Raw genomic sequence first — 19,870 nt, 5'->3', positions numbered from 1 at the left:
AACTGCCTGCTTCGATTGGTCAGGAAACCTGGAAGCAAGTGCTAATGCCTCGGCTGAGTTAAAGAGCCATTGCAAAAGCCACTCCACCAGCTTCTGAGTTTCTGACCCACTAATGGCCTACCCCATTGTGAGCGGATCCAGAAGTAAAATTTCCACTCTTTGGGTTTAATATTAGTAAAGCTCTAAGGCTGGGTTGTCTGCTCATATACTCCAATGGGAAAAGCTATGTGTGTTAAGGTTTGAACAAAGTATGAAGCAAAAGAACATAAAGGGCAAGATATAACCGCAAGAAATGTAGATATGCATCCATCACGTTCATTGATGCATTAAAACATTGTATTTAACCCCGAGGCAATCAGTGACATAAAATATCTTTACAGAAACTTTATTATTGCATGCTACAGAATAAAACCATAAAACTTTGTAAAATGAGGATGTTCATTATGGATACATAGACATGTAGTGCAACTGTCATGTGGGATTTGGCAATGTGCTAGAAAAGCAAACTGTTCAGTTAGTATCAGGTAGACATTCGCTTAATATATTACAAAAAATATTGCTAAACAACAAGCACACATTCAGAGACAGTGAACTGCAAATTGTAAAAAAAGATAATTGCAGGTTTTTTTTTTATTTATCATAAAAATGAAAGCATGCTACTATATTCCTTCTTTGAAAGTAGAAAATTAAGAATAATTAGTTTAAGGCACATTTTGATAATTTTTTTTTTTACATATATACTTCATTTCCTACACTTATAAATACAAATAGAAAACAAGGACAACCCAGTAAATTGTAAGTAGGCAAAAGTGCTTGCATTGTTTACAGATACCCACAGCATATACAATAGCTACAATCAATAGAACCTTATCGGTTAACAAAATAATTTATGTAAAAAAGTCAAAATGTACTGTTTAATGAACAAAAAGCAACATGAATCATTTAATTCATGTAGACAACCCTGATATAAAAGGTAGAAAAGGGCCATTGGATTGGTTCCTGAGGCAAAGAGATTTTATAGCAGGCAATTTAAGATGGTGAATACTTTGGTATTTGTGTTCTATCCTTGTTAGAATACTTTGTGAAAGTAATAGTATAAGGGCACAAAAGCAATTAATCTCCGGTTTCTAATATTACAGTGCATCCAAAATTTCGATGGCAGATTAAAGCAGTTTTTAAGCTTTACAGCAGTCCCTGAATTATTTTTTTAAATTATCTTAACAATTACTCGATAGAACATTTATAGTTGGGTGCTTTTAGTCAGTAAAAATTACATACATCTTCCCTATTTCACCATCTTCTCCTGTTCCCTGTCACATACACACCACCTGTATTAGATGTTCCTTTCTGTACGTCAAGCAAACAAATATAACTGGGCTTGTGGATTATTGAGAATCAATAATGCTACGGCTTGAGCTGAACTTCAAAATGAACTAAAGCACAGAGGATGCTGGCAATGATCTTTTTAGGTGTTTTAAAGTGTTCTTACAATCCATTAAATAGGTAGAGGAAAGGGTCAAAAAATCTGTTTTTGAGCCGTTAGATATCAGCTACTCGTGACTTTAGCAATTACAGACTAATGTAAGTGTTTGGTTTGGTGCTTCATTTCTAACGTAATTCATAAAATCACATTTATCTCTCCATTTAATGGGTTTCTCTTTACCAAGCAATAGCAGCATTAATGTCATGTCATATTGTTTGGTTCAAACATATTAACCATTATTTCACAGATGATGAAACAACGGACATTACACATAGCTCTCTCACAATAAATCAAGCTGTCATGTTTGTCACTTTGCTTAAATGTCTGGTTGACAGTTAAAGGTCGCTATTTTGCTCTTGGTATTTCCCCCCACCCTTGGTCCAAGGCTTCACTAAGCCAGCTATTATTGAACTATTTATTATACTTATTTAAAAAAAACTGAGTTTCCATTTGCTTGAATTTACTTCCGCCAGAACCCTGGAGTAATCAGTGGGAATGCATATATTGAACTATTTTTAGGCACTGGATTAGTTGTCTTGGTGCTGTAACCAATGTTTTATTGTAACCCCTTACATGCTGAAAAAAATTAGTGAATCACACAAACACACAAACTGAGGATCAGCCTTGAATAAAGTGATTCATACAGTACTACATGCATGTCAGTTTAACTGAAAAATTGTGATGCAGATTTTAGGCAGCTTTGATGGCAACTTAGGGACCATCATGTCAGATCATAATTTAAACCCACAAAAAATAGCTTCTCAAATACCACCATTCTGATTCTATCATCTTCCGGTCTATATACCCACTGGAACAAGGTAATTTTACTGTACCTGAGTAAGTGATGCAAGTGTTAGTATAAAGTCAATGTAAGAGTTACTAAAGGATCAAACTGCTTCTAAGTCCCCAATGATTACTCCCAGTTTTGAATGGCTGGATAGTGAAAGGAACTTTTTTTTTTAACCTATAGCAAGGAACTTGACTTTCGTAAAACTAGTCTTTGGGTCACTCCAAATGGATTGGTAGGTTTACAGTACCGCCAACAACTGAGCAACAGATTTTACTTTATGAAAAATCTTCAGCTTAGAGTATTTTAATTAAAAAACAGTTACATATTTATTCCAACCTTTGCCGCTTATCTGCCCTACAATGGCGTTGCTAGTAAGTTACTAAGTGATTTTAGAAAGAGAAAGAACATAAAACTTTCTACTGCAGTTCTCGGAATGAATGAATGGTGAAAGGAGGTTAGTGCAGTGAAACCTGCAGGACAGACATGAATAGAGTTGGAGAGAAAAAGGCGATAGAAATAACATTTTAAGGAAGGAAAGTAATTTAAATAACATAAAATATTACTTTATTTCATATTATAAAAGGAATAAAAACAAGTTAAAAGGCTGCCTGTTCTGCCTCACTGTCAAATCAGTTATGCTTTGAACACTCTCAACCAAATTGCTCTTCTATCTCCCATCAGCTACCAACTTGCCCCACATAGCTCTTAAAGGGACAAGAAACAGACAGAACAACCCAATTTAATTTGCTTTAACTCCAACATTAAAATTAAGGGTTGTAAACCTGCACATTCATCTGGAGTGGCTCTACACAAGAGTGAAGCTTCCAGGTTAAAGTAAATATTTCAAGGGGGACATATATAAGCATATAACAAGACTTTAACCAGCACTTTCTGTAACTACACTCAAGCTATTGCAAAGTTGTTCCAATATAGTTGAAGACATGAGTAATATTCTTAAGTCAGACAGTTTGTAACTCTGGAGATATATATCATGTCTTGCTGCTTTCCACAACATATATTTATACCACATGCTTAAAATATATAATTTAGAAACAAATTTACATCCATATGATACTACAAGCGCGGCAATGTGAAAAATATCACCACAGTTACCAGACCATGTGTGGTACAAAACCTGTTACGATCTTTTTAAAAGATGACAGAGTTTATATATTTATAATAGTTGTATATTACAATGTTGCACTTTGTTAAAGCATATTAATAGGACATGGATAGTTACTACACTGTAATTACACTGCTGTTAAGTGCTTATTTAAGCCCCCCAAAAAACATTTAACACATAAAAGGTGTGCAGAACAGCAGTTGCTTGACAGCAGAGAAAATGGTACTCTTCCTCAGAAATACAGCTTTTCTAGCAGGTTTCCAAATGACATGGCGAGTGCTGGGAAAGCTGGTTTTCAGTTTCACTAGGTTGGGACGAACTTTATTTTTCAACAATTGAACCTTATTATCTGTTACTTTGTACAATTCTCCCTTCTTGTAGGTTTTTGACTGTGCAAATCCTTGCAGAGGTCTCATGCGATATCTAGATGAAACTGAACAAGTGCTTGGTTGATTACAACAGTACCAAAAATACAGCGAGTGAGGGGGGAGAAATATGTCAGCTTCTGATAACGCCATACCAAAGATTCAAAAGTTGAAGAAATCCATCTTCAAAGCCTGCGATCTTGAAGGAAAGCTTCAAAGAAAGCAGCTTTGTCTCAGTACTGATCTTAATGCAGGCAGTGTCATTGAAGGGAAAAATCTATGACTCGTCAATTTTTAGCCTGCAAGTCAATATGATGAGGAGGATTTTGACTGGAGTCAGGCACTTCAGCAGAGCAGCATTCTAGTCTTTTGCTATTCAGCCAGCTTCCCAGAGGTGTGATGGTTGCCCATACTGAATAACACTTTGCCGATCTTGATTTAGCATTTGTTCTTGCTCTACGAATGGATCATAATCAAGGCCTAACAGCTCCTGTAAAACTTGTACGGGGTCAAAAGTATCTGACAAAATCTGACTATTGCTGGCAAACGCTTGCTCCGCAGATAAACTGTTCTGTGCATCGCCGCTGTGACATATTTGCAGTACTTGATTCGCCAGTAGCTGCCGATTCTCCTCCTGCTTTTTCTTCACCGCCATATCCATTTTCTTCAGCTCACCCACGACACTATAAACACAGGCCTCGGGTATCTTTATACCTGTGGATATCAGCAGAAAAAGAGTTTGCTTAGATTAGCAAACAGTTATTGCTGAAGTCAACTCTTTTATCAGAAAACAGTATTATAATTGATAGCAACTGCCAGATCATAATAGGCACTTGAGTATAAGTTGCAATAGCTGATGTGGCAATAGGGTTGCCTGGTGGCTTTGTGTGTGTAGGTTTGTGGTCTAATACATGCCCACAAACTGTATGTAAAGCTCACTATGGCCCCTATCATTTGTTTAGAGGGCCTCCCCATAATGTAATTTGAGCACGTGAGTCACATTCCTATCACCAGGCAGCTGGATGGAACGGATGCTATGAGGTCGGACTGGATGAGAAATTTTGCTGCTGGATATGATAATTTGGTGCTTATGGTACTGGACCAAGGACCTGCATGGTCAAGGGTTCAAATCAGGTCATTTGTGGGACTGGTACCAAATAAATGACCACGAAAGCTGCCAAAACATCATCTAGTTCACTGATGTTCTTCAGGGAATGGAACCTGCAAGAAACTCCAATTCCATGCTCTGGCCTCAAAAGTGGCCAACAAGGTCTTGTCAGGGAAGTTAGGTTTGAGCAGTAAGCCCTGGCCAGCATCTTTGTTCACAAGCCAAAAGCAAAAGAAAAAGCACAGCCCACCGGATGGCTGAGTCACTGTTGAACCTGATTTCTGTTCTCACCCAATGTTCAGAAAATCTATAGTGAGGGAGATGTGTAAATGCAAGGATATGCTCCTCTGTAGCACCTGCCTCTGATCCTATGGGGCGAGGAACACCAGGTCTTTAGTGGCTATGGGATGCATCTTGGGTGACCTCCACCAGAAGTGCCGGTTAAAGCTTGCCAGAATGGGGTGCCTGGCCTCTTTCCCAGAGAGAAACAAACTCTTCCCTCAGCAGCCCACTTTCAGGGTGTACTTGCAAAATAAAAATAAAATTGTAGCCTCGATCTTTAGAGGCCCATGCCCTAATTCCTGCCTGTAATCACCACCCCCCCCAAAGAAAGCCTTAACCCCAAGCGGGCTTAGATGAGTCCAGGTGTCAGTGAGATTTGACTTTGCGATCCCACACCAGGCTGGGACACGTGAACTCCTGATTTAGCGAATCTCTGTATTTGGCATCTGATGAGAGCTAAATAATAAAACCAGGGCCTAGGAAATTTAAATAGTTTTCTGCAAACAGTCAAGTTATATGTTGAAGAAAACTATGAATATCCCAATAAATTCACATGGTTCGAAATGCCTAACACATTTGGAAATTAGACCAGTGCTGACAGGTCGATGTCAGAAATCAGTACAATGTAGTTTCCTTAACAAAAGTGGCATAATTTTGTTTGCAATAGAAAAAACCTAATCTAATAAGTAATCTAAAAAAAAGTCAGTTTAAAAATTGCGTGCAGTATTAGCATACAAATCTTTAAGAATGTTGTATAGCCTTTCTTTGAACATTATTGTAATATAAATACAATGAGTTAACAACCGAGATAAAATGAAAGACGAAGCGTGTCACACAAATATGTGAAGCAGTCATAGCTAATGTTGCACACAATAACTCGTAAAACCTATTGCTTATCCTCCACCACAAGTATAATATCTATAACAAAGACTTTGTTCTGTTTCATGATTTTATTACTTAAGATTTTACAGTACAAAATATTTGTTAATGGGCAAAATCACTATCGCTAATGAGATATTTCAATTATATTTTCAAATTCATTAACTAGCAAAAAAGTTTGGCAGATTATATTTAAACATATTGCAGAAATATAGTTTAATTTCAATCATTATATTCTGTGAGATTAAAGAGACTAGTTTACTGAGAACATGTATAAATAATGTACTGGGTTTGCAGTTTGTTAGACTAAGTGAATCAGCGTATTTTTGTGTATAAATTAAGCAGATAAAAATATCAATGGTTGCTCCATCTGGAGGCAAGTTAGCCTATGAACAATTTTCTTTGCAGAGCATCTTTTAAACTCAATCCATCGAGAATTAGACATTTACTTACCAACTTGTTTTCTCTGATCCTTGGTTTTGAGACGTACAATTTGCAAGTGACTGGAGCTTGTTACATCAGACATAATGTTTCCAACTTTGTTCCAAACCCTCAGAAGAGCCCCACACAACATATAGTAGTGGCGCAGCCTCATGCCTTGAACGCACTCCTTCCCTTGTTGCATTGTTTTACACTTCCCATTCCTGTGGATGACAGGAAATATATGTTATTTCAGTCTTGTGCCTGACATTTCCCATGTGTTTGTTTCCAAAGGACATACAATAATAATGATAATAATAATGGTGCATATAAGACAGAAAACAATCAAACAGGGCCACAGTAATTATTTATCAATTGTACAGAGGTACAATAATAGATATGATTCATAAAACATAACATTTATTTGTGTACCATTTTAACTGGCAAAATTAATTAACAATTTAACAATTGAAATAATGGACCAAAGATGGCACATTAATGTGTTAAGCAGCCATACTCTAATATTGAACATTAGAATGTACAAGTTCCTATCTCTCATATTTAACTACATCTATGGCAATGATACAGAATACAATGATAATGCAGGCATACAGCACTCATACCATAACTGGTCATTATAATGTAAATTACATTCTATTATCCAGTCAATCACACCCAGACTAAAGACCAGCCAACAGAAGAAAAAGCTGGGTGTGGGTGGATAGAACACACAAGGCAACAAGAAACTGAAGCAGGAGTAGACCACATGGCCTGTCAAGCCTGCTCCACCATTCAATACGATCATGGCTGAACTTGGGCCTCAACTCCATTTTCCCATCAGCTCCCCATCTCCCTCAATTCCCTGAGACACCAAAAATCTGACTATCCTAGCCTTAAATGTATTCAACAATCATTCACAACCTTCTGGGGGTAGAGAGTTCCAAAGATCCACAACTCTTGAATAATTTCTCCTGATCTCGCTCCTAAATAAGCAGCCCCTTATCCTAAGACTATACCCCCTGTGTTTTAGATTCCCCAAACAGCAGAAACAATCTCTCAGCACCTACCCTATCAAATGTTTTCAGAACGTTGCGGGTTTCAATGAGATCATCTCTCATTCTTCTAAACGCCAAAGAATATAAGCCCAATTTACTCAGCCTCTCATCATAGGATGACCCCCTCATCCCGGGGACCAATTTAGTGAACCTTTGCTGTACCGCCTCTAATGCAAGTATATCCTTTCTTAAACGTGGAGGCCAAAACTGCACACAGACTTCCAGATGTGGTCTCACCAAAATCCTGTACAATTGCAGCAAAAAGCTTCTTTACTCTTGTACTGCAATTCCCTGCAATAAAGGCCAACATGCCATCTGCCATTCTGATTGCTTGCTGCACCTGCATGTTAACTTTCTGCATTCCTTGTATGAGCACACCCAAGTTTCTTTGAACATCAACACTTACAAGTTTGACATCCTTTAAAAGTATTCTACTTCTCTATTTTTACAACCAAAGTGAATAACCTCTCACTTCCCTATATTATACTTCATCTATCTTGTTGCCCATTCACTTAACTTGTCTATATCTCTTGTCAGCCTCTGTGTCCTCCCCATAGCTTACCTTTTCACCTAGTTTTGTATCATCAGCAAACTTAGATATATTTTTCTCTGTTTCTTCATCTAACTCATTCATTTGTATTATAAATAGCTGAGGCCCCAGCACTGATCCTTGCAGTACACCACTATTCACTGCCTACCAGCTTGAAAAAGCCCTGATTATGCTCAATCTCTGCTTTCTATCTATTGACCAATTCTCTATCCATGCTAATATGTTACTCCCAAATCCACAAGCCCATATGTTGCATACTAACCTTTTGCATGGCACCTTATTGAATGCCTTTTGGAAATCCAGGTATACGACATCTAAAGCTTCCCCCTTATCTACCCCACTAATTACAGAGTCAGGTCAGACCTGGAGTCATTAAGATTGAACTCAGGCCCTTCTGACTTGCTCATTATCCTGATAACTTTGAAATCAGCAGGTCTGTAAAGTGAGGATTTTTAGATAATGTGGTAGTCAGTATTAGCTGTGAAATAAGAGGCAAACTAAAAAAAACACAAGGGTACATACAATGATCAAAAGTTTTTTTAAATTTATGAAATGGGAAATATCAAAATACCCAACATAAATAATTCTTTCTGACAGGGATTAAAGTGAATCTAAACATGTTGTGGTAACAATCTTTTCACATGGTGCTAATTTGGTCACAGTTGCATGTTTTTCCCAATATGGAAATAGAGTTCTAGCTCAAAAAGGTAGATACGTACTACTCTAGTTTCTGATATCCTTTAAGGTTGAATTTATTTGCATGCAACAAATATGCACTTTCCAGTACCACAATATACAGGGAACATCAATCATATACCACACAATATATCTGAAAGATTATTTTACAAAACCGTGGTTAAAGTATGTTTAAAGGAAATAAATAAACGTAAAAGAGCTGCACCAAGATCGGCGATGGTGCAATTACAAATCTGATATAAATCTGAATTAATATATTGTCCCAATACCACAAAATATAATTACTTTATTTAAAAGCCTTATCTATACTTAGTTAATTTTTGAAGGACCTATTATGAAAGGGAAACTACTTGAAGCACACTCATTCAAACTAGCAAAGCCTTACCAAGCTGCGTGACTGCATTTTTGGAAGGAGAAATTGTACAGGTTTTGCCAAATATCTTTAGCTTCTTCTGGTTCAACCTAAGATATGTAAGGAAAATAAATAAAGTTTAAATGTAAAATTGCAACACTGCTGAAAATAACAAAGAAAGCCAAAGAGATTTTTTTTCCGCTTGCTGTTATTTTGGTTTTGTCGAATTGGAGATGTGCCAATAATTAGTACAAAAGAATCACAATTAAAAATCCAAAAATGCAAATAAAAATATTGCTGTCCTAAGTCAAAGTTTAGGTTTTTTTTCACAAGTCTGCAGATGAGTTAACCACAAACATTTAATGAAAAATTATAATGTCCATGACATCCACTCAAGTTTCACTACAGTACATTGTTTCAGAACTAAATGTAAACTTTGTGAAAACTAAACTAGTGGTTTAAATTCATATTAAACATTATAACTAACAAATATTTAAATAGTGTCTCAATCTTAAATAAGACTTGGGGAATTTCAATGTTAATATTTAATGGAGGCTGGAAATACAAGGTGGTTGGTTCCAATAAATGTCATATTGATGTTTTATACAATGTCCAACTGAAATATTAAGTGTGTAATGTAAGATACTTTGTAACAAAAGTAATTGTATGAATCACAGTAATGACTTTAGCATTACCCCTTTTATCATGCTATAAATGATAACTATTTGTTCTGCTTTATTAATACAGAAACATAATGCACACATGAAATTACATGAAACTTGCTTAAAGACATTTGTCATGCTCCATATTTTGCCAGATAATTACAATGAATAGAACAAGGAACAACCTATCTATTCCTCTACCCTTTTCCATTATAATCAGACATTCAGACTCGTGCTGTAGGTGGCCAATCCTATTCTACCTTTCTGCTCAACCCAGCACAAAAATCCGTTATTGCATCAGACTGTCTTCGTCTTGCTTCAGATTTAATCCTCAGAGGACAAGGATTGCACCCTTAAATTATTTTTGCTTATATGCCCTGTTTCCGTGCTATCTGGGAAAACACTTTTAATGGTTTTAATTTAAACTACATAAAAACTAATATTACAGCAACAGGAGTGCTCAGATTTCAGCAGCAGCTTTATTATTTTAAAGTAAACATGTGAACAATCATTTTGAAAATACTTCTGCTAATCTTGCTTTCCTTTTTCCCTATACTGACCTCTCTCCTATTCACTCCTTGCGATTTTTATTATTTGAATGTATTTTAATTTTATTTTTAACATACATGTTGTCATTATGTTACAAACATTTTTGAAATGACACCTTTAAATACTTTTATTTATTTGATTTCATCTGTCTATTGGGTTGTACTTTATACATTGATTTTATTTTTAACATACATGTTGTCGTTATGTTAAAATCATTTTTGAAATGACACCTTTAAATACTTTTATTTATTTGATTTCATCTGTCTATTGGGTTGTACTTTATACATTGATTGAAAATCAGTTGCAGATCTTGTTTTGTTCAATCAGCTGAGCATCAGAAGTCTGTTACTGACATATGCATCAAGAACAAATTTATATACATTTTAATGTTCAAACTAAGAAATCTTACTGCTCAGTGAGTTATCTTTCTGACAATCCAAGTAGCCCAACTGCACACCAACAACAGTTGAACTTGCCAGCGGCATTCTAAGAGTTATCATTATGTTACTCCATTCCTTCTCAAAAATGTTCCAAATTATTTTCTGTTACTATGGGTGTAATTTTACGACACAGGGATTTTACAGTCCCACCGAAGTCAATGGAGTTTAGAGTGGCTCGCTGCATTTTACAGCCCTGTTTGTACCGTGATGGGACTGTAATATTCCCAGCCTATGAATTGACAATTGTTTCCTTCCTTATGCTAAGTGCAATTTCATTGTACAATATATATCAACCACTCATTGGAAACCACTTGGGTAGAAATTTTTGCAAGCCTTTAAATGCTTATATGACTTCCTCCTGTTCTTTGCTTCTCTCACACCACAATGTAACTGCACAGAGGAAGATGTGCAAAGTGGCACTGGTCGGAGACTTAGAATTTTATAGTTCTTCTCTTTTCCTATGAGGAAGTAATTTTGCACTTGCTCAGTACTTTTTCCTGATACTTTAGGTGAGAGAATAAAGATGAGAGTAGAAATTCACTAAAAGAGAACACAGGGATAAATATTCATGCCTTTCCCTTTGGTTGCAACATGTGTTTGTACAGAAGCACACTGCTCCTAAAGGGACACACTTCTGGTGAGAGATTAACTATGAATATTTTGCTAACTCACACTTTAGTATCTTCACAACGTTGTTTGTTTTGAATAGAATATCCTGAATTCTTGTAACTGTGTTTGTTTTTATTTATTCGTCCATGGGAAGTGGGCATCTCTGGCTAGGCCAGCATTTACTGCCCATCCCTAATTGCCCTTGAGAAGGGGGTGGTGAGCTGCCTTCTGGAACCGCTGCAGTCCAAATGGTGCAGGTACACCCACAGTGCTGTTAGGGAGGGAGTTCCAGGATTTTGATTCAGCAGCAGTGAAAGAATGGCGATACAGTTCCAAGTCAGGATGGTGTGCATCTTGGAGTGGAACTTGCAGGTGGTAGTGTTCCAACGCATCTGCTGCCCTTGTCCTTCTAGATGGTAGAGGTCGTGGATTTGGAAGGTGCGGTTGAAAGAGCCTTGGAGAGTTGCTGCAGTGCATCTTGTAGATGGCACACACTGCTGCTACTGTGTGTCATTGATGGAGGGAATGAATATTTCACGTGGTAGATGGGGTGCCAATCAAGCAGGCTGCTTTGTCCTGGATGCTGTCAAACTCCTTGAATATTGTTGGAGCTGCACTCATCCAGGCAAGTGGACAGTGTTCCATCATACTCCTGACTTGTGCCTTGTAGATGGTTTGGGGCGTCATGAGGTGAGCTACTTGTTGCAGGATTCCTAGCCTCTGATCTGTTCTTCTAGCCACAGTATTTATATGGTTTGTCCAGGTCAGTTTCCAGTCAATGGTAATTCCCAGGATGTTGATAGTGGGGAATTCAGCGATGATAATGCCATTGAATGTCAAGGGGAGATGGTTGGATTCTCTTTTTGGAGATGGTCATTGCCTGGCACTTGTGGGTGGGAATGTTATCTACATATTCCAAGAATAAAAATTGGTAGGACATTCACAGGTATCATTAAAAATGGTTGTTGTACTCCAAATATTGCCTGTTTCACAGAGAATTATTACATCCATAAGGTTTGTTTTTGATTAGTTGTATTACATGGTGGAGAAAATAGCTAAACAACTGTTCACTTACTCATTGTGCTGTGATTTTAAAGGTAAACAACCAAAAATCACAGTGCAATTAATATATAATAAATAAATTTTATTATATATATATATATTTACAATTGGCATGTCTTTTATACATTTGTCAAACATTTGGATGCAATGACACAATTTGTATCAAACTACTGCAAAAATATCAACATTTCTCTTGTTCCTGGTGTGTTTGCCCTTAATAAAATTGACATTTCGCCATTCTTTCTTAGGTATAATGACAGCATCTCTTTAATACTGCCAGGTCCAAAATGTAAGGTGAATACTTTTTGAATGATTATTATATCAGCCACGGCTCAGTTGGTATCCTCTCAGTTCAACCTCCGAATCCCAAGGTTCTGGGTTCAAGTCCCAGTCCAGAGCTTGAGCACAAAAATCAAAGCTGGCACTTCAGTTCAATGCTGAGGGGGTGCTGCACTTTTGGAGGTGCCCTTTCAAATGAGATATTAAACGGAGGCCCCATCTGCCTGCTTGGGTGGATGTAAAAGATCCTATGGCACTATTTCGAAGAAGAGCTGAGGAGTTATCCCCAGTGTCCTGGCCAATATTTATCCCTCAGTCAACACCACAAATACAGATTATCTGGTCATGATCACACTGTTGTTTATGGGAGCTTGCTGTGTGCAGTTTTACTGCTGTGTACCCAACTTTACAACAGTGACTACATTTCAAAAAGTACTCCCTTGGCTGTATAGCACTTCAGCCATCCTTTGGTGGTGAAAAGTGCTATATAAATGCAGGTCTTGCTTTCTGGGATAGTGGGAGCTGCAAACATTTGTTGTTGGCCGGGATTTATTTTATCACACTTAATGGCATTCCCATACAACTAACAGTATTAAAAGTCATTTGGTATTCATCAGCCTGAGCACATATAACCTTACTGTGGCAACAATCAACTTTTCAAGGAGTGAGGGGATTTCTCATTAACTGAACTTTGCAAATAACTGGGACAACAGAACAATACTCACTCTTTTGTATTTCTTCCGTAAGTTATCAAAACTTTCTGGTTGTATTTGTTTGCCAATATTTGGTTTATACAACACATAATGCTTCACAGTAATTTGCTCAGCCAAAAGTGCAAAAGGCTCATTTCCTCTAAGCTGTAAAAGAAACAAACAATAAGAATGTCTAAAGATATAAGCTTATGCTTGAGTCACCTAAAGTGTAAGATTTGAGAGCATTTTGGTATAAATTCACTTCACATATTGTAAAGCAAAGGCAACCCTACACCGCTGTAAAATCACTTTTTCCAGATGAGTATACAAAGCTTCAAACCATCAGGCAAATATTCAAATGCATATGATTTATTGAAATTTTATACATTATTATTCAAATGTGGAGTAATGTAGCCTCAGCTTCATTTAATGATGAGTTTCTACTAAACCATTTATTGAGATGGATCCATTAGTCATGCATTTTCCTTTCTTTTGACATGACAGGCCGATTCTAACTCCAGTAAGAACAGAGTTATAATGGTCCTAGATTCAAAGCGCTGCACTTACCAAACTGTCTTGCTCTGCTTCCACCCACACCATTTTGGCCAGGACTTTTACATCGGTGGCCCAGGCAGCTGCCTCATTAATTTATACAAATTTGGGTTCCTGTGATGTATAAAAGACCCTAAATACAATTTTGAGCTATGAACGGGTGCACCGTGCATGCGCCAGCCCTTCTTGCCAAGCAGTGAGAGCCCTTAACCAGCAGTCCTTAAACGGAACAGCTGAAAGCTGCTCACAAAATGGCCCAGAAAAGGAACACTTTTTTTTAAAAAAGCAGTGCCAAAGGAAGCAGGATTGTTTCTCCTGTGTCCAAAAACAAAAAAAATTCAGGTCATGGTTGGCACATCCAAAGGTACCATCTATACCCCATGCTGTCCCTTCACTGCCAGCTCTTATGGTTGGCTGCATCGGTGTGGCTGGTCGCCAATTTTCCACCCTATCAAATCCAGTGAGTTGCAGCACGCTTGGCACTCGAGTCTTTGGCAGCACAGGAATAAGGTCTAGGACTCTAAACTGCTTGAGCCCTCTTTCGGCAAGAAATGCTAGAAGCAAGTGCGCTCTGACTGGTGCCCATCCGTTCTCTGCCAATAATAATTAATCAACCATCACGTGATCGAAAAAAATCTTGAAGGCTTGCATTTTTTGACCCCATCTTCTGTTGTATGTATTCAGAGTTTGGTGCTGCTATGGATAGCTTGAACTATGTGTAGTGCTTAAAAGGGGACAGAAAGTCTAAGGGACGTAATTCTTGCTCCACTTGTTGTAAAAAAAAAAAAAAGTTGGTTCCACTAAAATTTTATTTTATGTTATTTTTAAAAGTGTCAATCTAAGAACCCAGGGAAGAATTTCTCCCTCTGCTAGCCTGCTCTAGTGATACAGGTTGCTTCCCAGAGGTGGCTCCATCATGAACAGTAAAGGGATGTGAACTTTAAACCACCATGGAAGACATCACTGAGCAGCCTAACCCCAAGAAACATCACTGAAATTGCAACCTAAATGATGGCTTCTCAGGGTCAGAGGCTCCAATTTTGTCCTTTGGCTGGTTTGAAGTCACCCTCTCCCCATTACTGCTTCCAGGGATTTTGGAGTGTTCCATGCAACTGATGTGACTGAAATGACCTAACACAGAATGAAACGGTACTGGAGGGTCTCCATGGGGCAGAAAAATTGAGCTTTTAAAAAAAAGTTGATTTTTTTTGCTGCAGGTTTATTTGTTAAAATGGAAAATATTTTGTTATGTCTAAAGTACTCAGGTTCATGCTCTCTTCCCTTTACTGCACTCAATTTACACTCAGCTGCATCACAGAAGAAACTGCACCTCAGCTCCTATAGTTCCGTCTCCTAGATTATTTATCATAATTACATGGCGACAATAAGGATACTAACCCGGTGTGAAAGGTAGAAACCATCATTAGATCCTGTCAAGGTGAGTGACTTCTGATGAGCCTCCTCCCAGGGCATGCCCCTGTCCACACTTATCTACAGAAAACAAAATAAATGGACAACTCTTTACCAATATTTATATTCTTTATTTTCTTCCTTAAAATATAGCCTTTACTACCAGCTAACATCATGTATCCTATTTCAGTCATTAGTTATAGACTGCCTTCTAGCTAATATCAGCATGGTCTAATTCTCCAACAAGGTCACCTTCTGCCAGGATTGATTAGTTTATCTTTTCAGAACCAGAATTCTTTGCTCCTATGATATTGGTTGGCTGCACACTACATAAAGGTGGGAGGCAAAAAAATTTGTTTCCTGACTGTGGGATAAACGGTTTGAAATTTGTTAAAGGTGATTCGAGCTTCCTGACGAAATAGTCAGGAACACCATTTCCATGAATTAGCATATCACACATGCTCATTAAAAGGCCTCACCTTGCTGGAATTGAGTTCGCTCTCCAAATTAAGTTCCCCACCAGCAAGAAACTAGAACATTCAGTTTTAGGACTGTATGCATGTGGGGTGCACCTGGCAAGCTTCAACTCTTCCATGACTTCGAGGTCAGTGGATGCTGCTTTTGCCTTCTTGGGGACCGCACATAACTTCACTCATATCGTGTGGTGGTAGCAAACCCTGCACTAAGGCTGGACACAGGAGACAAGCTAAGCAGGGAGGACTGCGGGGGTGGGTGGGTGGTGGGGGGGGGAGGGGGAGAGAGAGAGAGAGAGAGAGAGAGAGAGAGAGAGAGAGTCTTAGAGGACAGGTTAGTGGTGGGATTCTGGGGGTGAACTCAAGGTACTGGTGATAGGATGGAACAGTCACAGTCAGAGCGGGGAGTGGGACCTGGTAGGATGGAAGGTCCAGGGGGAGAGTTTGGTAGGTGAAGGTCTCATGGTGGGGATCAAAGTGGGGACTAGACAGGTGGAGCTGGGTCAGGGTGGGCATGGGGACATAATGGGTGTCAGCTCTGAGGGGAGGAAAGGCATGTGGAGATGGATCGTGATAAGGCCCAGGGTAATTTGGGGGGGGGGGTTCAAGGGTTACAGATGAGAGGAATGGTGATATTGGTTGGGTCAAGGGTAATGGGGCTGCAGTTGGTGGGTGACAAGAGGAGGGTGGAAGGTGATGGACCAAGTCTGGAATGTGATGTGCACCATTTTTCATATTTAACCTTGACCACGCAGTTAGTCAGTAAGTGAGATCCTTCGAACTGAGAGGTGGGTCTTTTGGGTGAGTGAAGGTCAGCACAAGTGGCCGACTAAAGGGTCACCCTCATAATTATTAAGCAACTGGATGTCAACCAAGCTCAGTTGTTTTTCCTCTCTACTGTGATGCTCACACGGCAGCAGGTTTGTTGCGGACTCATCTTGAACATCAAGATCCCAGCAAGGTGTAGAGCTGCCACTCACTCAGTGCCATTTGCCATCTGCTACAGTCAGAGACAGGGATAAAGGGAGGGAGGGCGTTGGATGTCCCCAAGGAGCACGGCTGGATCGAGCATAAAGGAGGCAAGCAGAATAATGTCAGAGGGAGGTTTCTCGCACTGGAGGAACACACTTCTGTGCTCCTCCAGGATGTCCTTCACCTGGAACAGGTGGGGTGGGGATGCCATGTCTAGGAGGTGGCCAGGTGAGGGCTTAGCATTGGCCTGCTGTTCTTATCTAGGAGCAAGTGAAAGGCAATGTCAGAGGTGCCTTTGTATGTGGCTGGTCACATCTGCCAGCTTCTCTAATATGCGCTGTGGCCACAAGGATTCTGGATGAGTAACGTGGAACTCCTGGCGTGCACTAAGTGAATGGCTGTCTGGGTGCCATTTAAATATGGCGCCAGCACCTTCAACGCCACAAGATTCACCGTGCTCCTTGCAGATGCATAATCACAGATGATAGAACATAAGATTAAAGAGGTAAATGCGTGGCTCAAAGATTGGTGTGGGAGAAGTGGGTTCGAATTCATGGGACATTGGCACCAGTACTGGGGAAAGAGGGAGCTATTCCACTCAGACTGGTTCCACTTGAATCATGCTGGGACCTGGCAAATCACATAACTAGGGTCGTAGATAGGGCTTTAAACTAAATAGTGGTGGGGGGGGAGGAGGGTTCAGTTGCATGGAAATATAAAAAATCAAAGTTTAAGGAGAGGGTAAGAGTGCAGGTTAGTGACGAGGCTGATTGCTATCAAAAAGTGAAAGGGACAAAATGTGTGAATGCCATATTGCACCAAAGAATTATATAAGAGTAGGGAAAATTGACAATAGGGCAAACTTAAAGACTTTGTATCTGAATGCACGTAGCATTTGGAATAAAACTAATGAGTTAACAGTGCAAATAGATATAAATAGGTATGCTTTGGTGGCGATTACTGAGATGTGGTTACAGGGAGAACAAGTTTGGGAGTTGAATATCCAAGGGTACTCAGTGTTTCGGAAGGATTGGCAGGAAAGAAAAGGAGGTGGCGTAGCTTTGTTAGTAAAGGAAGAGATCAGTGCTATAGTGAGGGATGATATAGGCACTGGAGAGCAAGACGTAGAGTCAGTCTGGGTAGAAATAAGAAATAGCAAGAGAAAGAAGTCCCTGGTGGGAGCAATCTATAGGTCACCAAACAGTAGTTTAGCAGTAGGGCACAGTATAAACCAGGAAATACTGGGAACATGTAAGAAAGGCACGGCAATAATCATGGGTGATTTTAATATGCATATAGACTGGACTAATGAAATTGGCAAGGGTAGCCTTGAGGGAGAGTTCATACAGTGTATTAGAGATTATTTCTTGGAGCAATATGTTGTGGAACCAATCAGTGAGCAGGCTATTCTGGATTTGGTTTTGTCTAATGAGATGGGATTAATTAATGATCTCATAGTAAAGGATCCTCGAGGGAAGAATGATCATAGTATGATGGAATTTCAAGTTCAGTTTGAGAGCGAGAAACTTGAGTCCCACACTAGTGTTCTGGAGTTAAACAAAGGTAACTACTTAGGTATGAGGGCAGATTTGGCCCTAGTGGACTGGGCAGGAAGACTACAAAGTAGGACAGTTAATGAACAGTGGGTGTTTAAGGAGATATTCAATTTCTCCCAAGTAAAATATATCCCAATGAGGAAGAAAGATGGTAAGAGGGGGAAAAGCATCCATGGCTAAGCAAGGAAGTTAAAGATAGCTTAAAGACAAAAACTAAGGCAAAGGTCAGTGGTAGGCTGGAAGATTGGGAAACTTTTAAGGATCAACAAAGGGTTACTAAAAAAATAATAAAAAGAGCAAAGGTAAATCATGAAAGAGAACTAGTGCAACATGTAAAAACTGATAGCAAAAGCTTCTACAGGTATATAAAAGGAAAGAGAGTAACTAAAGTGAAAGTTGGTCCCTTGGAGGATGAGACTGGGGAGTTAATAGTGGGAAACGCAGAAATGGCAGAGACACTTAATCAATATTTTGCCTCAGTTTTCACAGCGGAGGACACTAGTACCACCCCAATAGTAACAGGTAGAGCAGAGAATATAGATAAGGAGGAACTTAGAACAATCACCATCACTAGAGAAAAAGTCCTGAGCAAACTATTGGGATTAAAGGGTGACAAATCCCCAGGACCTGATGGCCTACATCCCAGGGTCTTAAAGGAAGTGACAGCGGAGATAGTGGATGCATTGGCTATAATATTCCAAAATTCCCTGGATTCTGGAAAGGTTGCAGTGGTTTGGAAAAATGCTAGTATAACGCCCTTATTCAGAAAGTGGGGTGGGGAAGGCAGAAAGTAGGAAACTATAGACCAGTTAGTTTAACGTCTGTCGTTGGGAAATTTTTGGAATCTGTTATTAAGGAAGTAGTAATGGGGCATTTGGAAAGTCAAAATGCAATCCATCAGAGTCAGCATGGTTTTAAGAGGAGTAAATCGTGTTTGTCTAATTTGCTACAGTTCTTTGGAGATGTGACAAGCAAAGTGGATAACGGGGATCCTGTAGATGTAGTATATCTGGACTTCCAGAAGTCCTTTGATAAGGTGCCACACAAAAGATTAATACACAAGATAAGATCACACGGAGTTAGGGGTAATATATTAGCTTGGATAGAGGATTGGCTAACCAACAGAAAGCAGAGAGTCAGGATAAATGGGTCTTTTTCTGGATGGCAAGCTGTAGTGAGGTGCCACAGGGTTCGGTCCTTGGGCCTCAACTGTTTACAATCTATATTAATGGTTTGGATTCAGGGATAGAAGGTACTATAGCTAAATTTGCAGATGACACCAAAATAGGTGGGAAAGTAAGTTGCAATGAAGAAGTAAGAAATTTACAAATGGATATGGACAGGTTAGGTGAATGGGCCAAAATTTGGCAGATGGAGTTTAACATGGATAAGTGTGAGGTTATCCATTTTGGTCAGAAGAATAAAAAAGCGACTTATTATTTAATAGAGAGAAACTTCAGAATGCTTCAGTGCAGAGGGATCGGGGTGTCCTCGTGCATGAATCGCTGAAA

The 19,870-nt window shown here is 39.0% G+C and overlaps 1 protein-coding gene across 6 annotated transcripts in view; it reads right to left on the bottom strand.

Moving 5' to 3' along the window:
* Positions 1-371: 371 nt before the first annotated feature.
* Positions 372-19,870, bottom strand: part of LOC121286830 (protein strawberry notch homolog 2-like) — a 160,448-nt gene continuing 140,949 nt past the window's right edge. For all 6 annotated transcript variants that reach the window (XM_041203901.1, XM_041203899.1, XM_041203903.1 and 3 more), the window contains 5 exons: positions 15,347-15,439; positions 13,430-13,561; positions 9,137-9,213; positions 6,484-6,674; positions 372-4,475 (listed from right to left, as the gene is read on the bottom strand). In XM_041203901.1, the coding sequence (XP_041059835.1) occupies positions 4,138-4,475; positions 6,484-6,674; positions 9,137-9,213; positions 13,430-13,561; positions 15,347-15,439 (831 nt within the window). In that variant the 3' untranslated portion in view covers positions 372-4,137. The remainder of the gene's footprint in view (positions 4,476-6,483; positions 6,675-9,136; positions 9,214-13,429; positions 13,562-15,346; positions 15,440-19,870) is intronic.

The sequence above is a fragment of the Carcharodon carcharias genome, chromosome 14 (assembly GCF_017639515.1).
Source record: "Carcharodon carcharias isolate sCarCar2 chromosome 14, sCarCar2.pri, whole genome shotgun sequence".
In the NCBI taxonomy this organism is placed as follows: domain Eukaryota; kingdom Metazoa; phylum Chordata; class Chondrichthyes; order Lamniformes; family Lamnidae; genus Carcharodon; species Carcharodon carcharias.
Note: the sequence above shows the minus strand (reverse complement) of the source record. Positions and strands in the feature narration are given on the sequence as shown.